Source organism: Mesitornis unicolor, unplaced genomic scaffold (assembly GCF_000695765.1).
Source record: "Mesitornis unicolor isolate BGI_N332 unplaced genomic scaffold, ASM69576v1 scaffold22283, whole genome shotgun sequence".
NCBI classification, from domain to species: Eukaryota; Metazoa; Chordata; class Aves; order Mesitornithiformes; family Mesitornithidae; genus Mesitornis; species Mesitornis unicolor.
The window spans coordinates 15,759-23,479 of record NW_010175626.1 but is presented as its reverse complement, the minus strand read 5'-3'; the positions used below and the strand labels follow the sequence as shown (position 1 = coordinate 23,479).

Here is a 7,721-nt window from a genome sequence, read left to right as displayed (position 1 = left end):
AGCAGAGGAGAGCAAAGGAGGAGACAGGCTGCTTTTGTGAAGTTGAGGCTGAATGATGGTACTACAGCTTCCAAAAGAACATGTTAAACCCTTTGGTAGAAAGAGTTATTTCACTAAAAATTGATAGTTTAGGGAAAAAAAAAATTCAACGCACATGTAAACGCAAGGAGCTGCTCAGGATGGGAAGCAGAAAGGGAATTACAGGCATCTGCCTGGATAGGAATGGCCTGAGGTCCAGGAGCTGAAGAGCTTGCCAGTTTGGCCGCTCCTGACCTGCCACCGAGGTCGTCCTTTGCACACAAGCATGTTGATACGTTTTCTCTGCAATAGAGAAAAGCTGAAACTAAAGAGCTTTCGTGCCCCCTCCCTGGAAGTGTTCAAGGCCAGGTTGGACAGGGCTTTCAGCAACCTGGTCTAGTGGGAGGTGTCCCTGCCCATGGCAGGGGGGGTGGGCTGGATGAGCTTTAAGGTCCCTTCCAACCCAACCCATTCTGTGAATCTGTGAAATTAGTACACATCTGCAAAGATTTAGATAAGTTGCCTTGAGGTAGGTACTTGGTTTTATACAGTGAAGATGACTTAGTCTTTCAATAAGGTGAATACAAGAGATTCACGAGTTCGTGCAGTTGTACATCTTACCTGTTTCTTTATTTTACAATATGTAAACTTGCCCATAGCATAAACAAGCATCAAGATATTTAAGCCTCTTGATTTCCTTGTTGCTATTTTACTCCGAGGAACAGTAGTCCTTCTGATAGGAGTGAAATGTTCCCAAGTTATCAAAACTCGTTCTTTCTCATGAGTAATTGGGTTATCCTGCTTGTAAATTATCATGAGCTCTTAAGTTATTTAGGGTTTTTGTCCTTTGCAGCTATCAAAAGGCTATTCCGAAGCTTAATGTTTGACATCTCTTCAAACTTCCAGCTTATTCCAGCTGCAAGTCTGCTCTTCCATTAGTGTCTGGTTTATTTGTTTGTTCTAGGGTTGCTGTAGTCCTTAATCCTTGAATGCACCCATACAGAATATTAAGCTATTGTTTTCTTAATTTTATTACATTAAACTAGATTTACTGTAAAACAGACTTTTTACTGCCTTCATCGTTCTGAGCTGTGCTTCTCCACGCTGCTTATCATCTGAATCCAGTAATCTGTGAACATGGGTGACTGGTGCTGTTTGCAGAGTCCAGATAAGGATTTATTAGTGGAAAAAGATTTTTGGTTTAGTGATTCCCATATTACACTGTGCTTTTGGCTGGATCTACTCTGGTTCTTCTTCTTCTAGCATTTTTGGGTCTGGGCTTTTTAAATTTGTATACTTGCTTTTAAGAATCTGTTTGCAGCGTGTGACATCTGTAGTTTTTGTCTTGCTTTCCAGTAAAGCTTTTCTTCTGTAGAGTAATTCCTACCTTATTTTTGGCTGACTTTCACAGATTCTCAAAAGAAGGCTTATTTTACGCTGCAGAGTTTAGCTTCTCTAAAATAGACGATCCCCATGCTGTTCACTTTAAGCATCAGGGAATTTCCAGCTAGCTTGAGTTTCTTTGTGGTGAATTTCTTTTCCAGGAAGATGGATGTCTTTACTTGTTCATCACTTCAGTGCCCTTTGTACTTTTACAAATGAAAACTGGTCTGCTGTATCAGAACTCTTTTTTTCTGGGTTATCTCTTCAGATGGCTCCTCGCTGTGAGTAGCAGCTGTCTGAAATCATCTGCTCAGGAGGATTTTTTTAAGGAGAGTGGGAGGAAAGAAGGGTTTGCTGATGACCATTCTGGGTTCTGTCATTTAACAACTCATCTCTTGTGTACATGAGCCTCTCTCCCTGTACGTGGGTTGGGTTGGGGTTTCTTTGCCTTTTTAAGTTGCCACTTCCTTCTCTATTGACTATTGATGGTGTTGTGCAGGGTAGCATGAACTGAAGAGAATTTCTCTTTAGATCTTTATGTTCTAAAGAAATGGCAGAGTAGTATGTGCGCTCTGCTGGGTTCAAAAGGTAACGGCATTGCAGCAGTGCTTCTTGTGTTATGTATTGTAAGAATACATGTTTCTGGAGAGCTTTTGACTGCAAACTCCAGTGTATGAGACCATGCAAAAGCTGTGTAACTTGGTTGCTATTAGGGTCGCTATATTTAATTCTGCCAAAGAATTAGCTTTTCTTTCCAAGAAAACAGCTATTAATGCTCTCCTTAGCAGCTCAAAGTATACTAAAAGCATTACTCTTTGCCATTGTACATTACTTAGGTGAGCTGTTCTAAGAGCAATGTAGATAGAAATGATGTGCAGACAGGAGAAATGAATCTTGATGGAGTTGGCCGAGATGCCACTGCAGTGTAAGGTTTTGGTCCAGTATATGGTTGTTTTCATACATTGTGAGCTGCTGTGTTGGAATCGGAAGTAATTTGTATTGAGATCTGTCAATTGTTTGACCTTTGCTGGGATAATAATTACTGTTACTGAAATCTGAATAATTCCCTGGAAACTCCTCTGTCATACATACTGTCCATTTTTAAACAGTATTCCTCTAGCTATCAGTCAGCCTTCCCAGATAGGACCTAAATCTTCATGGTGTAAAGACTGTTTCTTCATAAATCTTTATTGTATACAGCAAGAGACAGAGGGAGGGGAAGGCGTTTCAAGGCCAATTTTTTATTCTCTTTAAGTGTGGTATGCCTAGGGCATGTGTGCAGGGCAAAGGCTGGATGCTTTCGAAAAACCTTTTGAAGTAATCATTGGCTACAGAGATGTGAAAGTTGGGCCTCAGTAATGGAAGAAGCTAGCAAAGGTTGTGGGAGAAGGTTGGTTTTTCTCTTAAATTTGGTCTTTTGGGATTCAAAGCTCGTGCTTCATCCAGGTGAGCAAGGTAAAAGCTGCCTTCCTTATAATTCTCTTCTCTTTCTAGGTTTCCATGAAGAGAAACAATTGAAATGTGGACAGCCTATTTGTAGCTTGGTGGTGGTTGTCATCTGGAACCTGCTGGTGTCTTCTCCCAGTAGTTGGTGTAACGTTGGCTGCTGAGAGCCATGAAGGTTGTACCGGAGAAGAATGCGGTCCGCATCCTGTGGGGTAGGGAACGGGGTACCCAAGCCTTGGGTGCTCAGCGGCTCCTGCAGGAGTTGGTGGAGGATAAAACTCGATGGATGAAATGGGAGGGCAAGGTAAGGTTGTGAGATAGAGGTGCATAGCTTGATCCTGGAGTGGGGGAAGGGAGGCAGGGATATGAAATGAATTGTCTCATGACTGTGCATTTGATGTGTTACACTTGATATGCTCTCTGGCTCTGTTCAGTTCCTGCAGTGATGTGATACTAGATATGTTCCTGCAGCGGGTTCCCCTTGTTGTCTGTGTGGCTTACAGTTAAAGTATGATCATATGACACTTGCAACACTTCCTGCTTTGTTGGCTTTTTCAGAAAGTTGAGTTACCAGACAGTCCACGCTCCACCTTCTTGCTGGCGTTTAGTCCAGACAGGTAATTAACTCCTAGTTCGTTCCCTGTTTCAGCAGTCTCCTTACACTTACAAAAGTGGTGGAGGCTTGTGCCCGTTGACTCGTCCAGTCCTGAACAGCCGAGCGAAACTTCTGGTTCCTGACATGCATGGGTGGAACGTGCACACCTTCCTAATCTCACAGCTTCGAGCATAGTTGGTGTTTAATTTCTGAGGTACCCAAGTCATACGTGGTTCTGAGGAAAAAGGATCCGTGTGGCCACCGTGGGATTTCATAAGAAACTTGAGGGAGTAAAGGGTGTTTTAGCACAACATGCCAAGTGGTGTGGCACACCCACTGGGATATCTAGGACTAAAGAACAGAGCAGAGTAACGTGCGTATTGGAAACCAAAACGGAGGTGGGATCTCTTACTGTCATTTAATTTGACAGTGGTTGAGATGGTATGGAGAATTAGGGATATTTATTTGCCCCAAACTGTCACTTAGGAGTTCCTTCTGAGCTGCATGTTCACTCTGACTTTCAAGGTCAAGTTTGTGCCTGCAGATCGGATGAGCTCATGTTTGCATGGACCCTGAAATCTGACTACAGGAAGCTTTGTGGCCACTGGTGAAACAGTAGCCTCTTATTCTTTAAGCTCTGTGTGAGAGAGCTGCTGGGTTAGGTGTGAACAGACTCTGTTGAGATGAAGCTAACCACTATCTGCTTTTGCTGTACTCTTCTCATGCTAATGTTTTTCCTGTCTTCTGCATTCCCAGGACCCTAATGGCTTCCACACATGTGAACCACAACATCTACATCACAGAGGTGAAAACGGGCAAGTGCGTTCATTCCTTGGTTGGACATCGCCGCACTCCTTGGTGTGTCACTTTCCATCCCACCATCCCGGGCCTCATTGCTTCTGGATGCCTAGATGGGGAGGTTAGAATTTGGGATTTACATGTAAGTCTTTCCTGAAATATCTGTGCCTTTGGTATTCGGTGGGTGGTGACCGGTTTTGTCTGAGTTTGTTTCCCAAATCTTGTCTGGGAAGAGGGCTGTTAGGAAGCTTTGCTGGGACCTGTCTCTAAAAGCACAGAACAGATCATAGCCATCCTCTCCTGTCTAGAGAGGACGTGACAGATTCTTTGTTCAGTCCTGCCAGGTAGGTGATGCTTCTTAACCTTGCCTGCTTATTTCATAAGAGGAGTACAGATAATGCTGGAGAACTTTGTGCAAGGTGTCTATTTAGGTTATGTGAAAGATGTGCCATTTTTCATTCCACTGAGCACATCTGAACTCTTAGAGAAGCTGCTGCTCTGACAGTTCTGCCTGCTCTGGTGATTGGCACAGAGACAAAATATGTGTATTTAACTGGTTGCTTTGAAGTGTAACAGCTTTAAAGGCTGCTTGAGACACGCTTACCTACTAAAACATCTATGGTCATTGTTACAGGTAGTGTTAGGTTCTAGACATGACGCCTGTCCTCTGTGAGAGCGGCTGTTGTTGCCAAGAAAGTCTGTAACTTCCATGCTCTAGGCAGAGTCTTGGAGAGATGGCATGTACATGGAAACCTAATGGTCTCAAACTGTGTGATAAATTGCTTGTGATTCTTGATTCCTCACTCAGGGTGGAAGTGAGAGCTGGTTCACAGATAGCAACAATGCCATTGCGTCGCTTGCTTTTCATCCTACGGCTCAGCTCCTGCTGATTGCAACTGCCAATGAGATACATTTCTGGGACTGGAGTCGTCGGGAGCCTTTTGCAGTGGTGAAAACAGCCAGTGAAATGGAGCGAGTCAGGTGAGCTCTTGCTTCTCGAGAGAAAGAAACACTTGTGTGTGAAAAATGGTCAGATCTAGGAAGTGTGGGGGCTTCCTCTGGAATGCTGTACCCTCTGCAATGAGACAGGGGAGAGAAGCATTGCTTGCAGCTCCTTAACCCACGTGGCATTAAAACAATCCTGTGCACAGAAATAAAAGCACTTGGAAATAGTAGATCAGCTTGACTGTGCGTATTTGTAGACCGATGTGTGTCAAATAAATGCCCAGGATCTACTTCATGTTCATTTGTAAGCTTAGTAATTAAATTTGTCAGCCATAGGAATGAGAGAACCCAGAAGCTGCTGGAAGAGTGTTGAACTGTTACTTTGGTGCAGTTACGGAGGGAACTGCGTTTCTGGAAATGTGATGCCTTCTTTTGAGCAGTTTAAAATAAGATAATGATGTAACGTTCAAGGGAGGTTAATCTCTCCCTTTGTACCAAATTCCAATTTGTAATATATATGTATGTATTCCTTCATTTCCTGGCTATTCAGTTGATACAGCAGTGCTTGCTTCCAGCTTTTAACTTCTCTATAGTGTTGCTGTGGACTATAAAATAGCTGCAGTCTTCAGCTAGATAAGTATGTTTCTTCTTAATCCGTAAACTTTTTGACATCCTTCAGAAGATGATGGTAATGTAGTAATGTTCTCATTGCAAATATTTCACATGAGATTTTCTTCCCTGCTGTGTCCAGCTTCCTGTGTCAATGTGGAATGTGAACTGATGATTGATACTCTGGCTCTGCTTTTGTTTTAGGCTGGTACGGTTTGATCCCTTGGGACACTACTTGCTCACAGCAATTGTTAACCCTTCTAACCAGCAGGTAAGGAGAATGTCAGTACCTATATTGACTGACTAATTAAAGATACTCTATATATATTAACCCTGGTCTGTTCCTAAGCAGCCTTGTGCTTTTCTGAAAACCTAAAGTCCTTCTAAGCAGAGTTCTGTCTCACTGTAATTGGTTATGTGAATGCTCTTGTCCTATGTGAAGGGCTATTAAAGAACTCTCCCATGTATTTGTCTTGTCCTCATTGTCTCGTTAGTGGTGGGACAGATGTCCCAATGGCCCCGCTCTTTCAGCTCTGTTGTGACATTCTGCTGGATTTGAAGCTGCAGGAGGTGTTAACAATGCTCCCCACACCTGCTGACCCTCAGATGCTGATGCTTCTGTTGGTATGAACAGTGTATTGTCAAAACCCTACTAGGCTGTAGGAAAAGATTGTTTGGATCCATAAAATAAACTTTGAAATAATGAGTCAGCTGGTTTCCTGCAAGTCAAGGCTTCTAGGAAGGGACTCCTTCATCCATCTGGGATGGTAGCTGGCTTTCTGCTGTTTCTTTGGAGGTATAAGATTTTGCTGGGAGATGACTGAACCTTGATTGCTTCCCTCTACAGAGTGATGAGGAAGTGGAAATCTCCGTGGACAGCACAGAGATGCCGCATTATCGCCAGCGTGCTATCCTCCCGTCTCAGCCTGTGAGGCGCACACCTCTCCTCCACAACTTCCTGCATATGTTGTCCTCCCGCTCTTCTGGCATACAGGTGGGAGAGCAAAACAGTGTTCAAGACTCTGCTACCCCATCCCCTCCACCGCCTCCACCACCACCACCTCTGCCTCCAGCCAGTGAGAACACAAGGGCATCTGTCTATAACAGGCTCCGGGAGCGTGTCAGCTATCCCACAGCAGAGTGCTGCCAGCACCTGGGGATGTTGTGCCTTTGCAGCCGATGCTCTAGTGCAAGACTTCCTTCTTCTCTCTTCCCACACCAGGAAAACGCACCCTCCACGTCTTCTGGGGCCACGGGCACTTCCTTCTCCTCTGTGCAGACAGAGCCTTATCAACCCCCAGAGCAGGCCTCCGTAGCACAGGAGGAGCAGGGGATACTTAACAGGCCCTCTGCTTTCAGCACAGTGCAGAGCAGCACTGCTGGTAACACCTTGCGCAACCTTAGCCTGGGCCCCACGCGGCGGTCCCTCGGCGGGCCCTTGGCAGGCCACCAGTCCCGGTACCAACAGTCTGCGAGAGAGATGGCTTCGGGCTTGGGCGGGTCTGACTGGTCCAGAACAGTGCTGAACATGAGCTCTCGGTCTGAGCTGGAAGCCATGCCTCCCCCTAGGACCAGTGCCTCCTCCGTGAGCTTGCTGTCAGTGCTGAGGCAACAGGAGGGAGGTTCCCAGACATCAGTCTATACCTCTGCAACAGAAGGCAGGGGCTTTCTGGCCCCAGGGGCTGAGGCGGACAGTGGTAGTAGCGCTGGCCCGAGCAATCCGGCCAGCATCCGCAATGAGCTCCAGTGTGATTTGAGGCGATTCTTCCTGGAATATGACCGGCTTCAGGAGTTAGATCAGGGGATTGGTGGGGAGCCCAGCCAGTCGCAACAGGCTCAAGAAATGCTCAACAACAACATTGAGCCTGATCGGCCTGGTCCCTCCCATCAGCAGACTCCACACAGCAGTGAAAACAATTCCAATTTG

The 7,721-nt window shown here is 45.3% G+C and overlaps 1 protein-coding gene across 1 annotated transcript in view; it reads left to right on the top strand.

Moving 5' to 3' along the window:
- The first annotated feature begins 2,893 nt into the window (after nucleotides 1–2,893).
- Nucleotides 2,894–7,721, top strand: part of AMBRA1 (autophagy/beclin-1 regulator 1) — a 5,227-nt gene continuing 399 nt past the window's right edge. The window contains exons 1-6 of the mRNA XM_010181468.1: nucleotides 2,894–3,151; nucleotides 3,406–3,464; nucleotides 4,199–4,382; nucleotides 5,049–5,221; nucleotides 5,999–6,065; nucleotides 6,642–7,721. The exon at nucleotides 6,642–7,721 is cut by the window's right edge and continues 399 nt beyond it. Of these exons, the coding sequence (XP_010179770.1) occupies nucleotides 3,017–3,151; nucleotides 3,406–3,464; nucleotides 4,199–4,382; nucleotides 5,049–5,221; nucleotides 5,999–6,065; nucleotides 6,642–7,721 (1,698 nt within the window). The 5' untranslated portion in view covers nucleotides 2,894–3,016. The remainder of the gene's footprint in view (nucleotides 3,152–3,405; nucleotides 3,465–4,198; nucleotides 4,383–5,048; nucleotides 5,222–5,998; nucleotides 6,066–6,641) is intronic.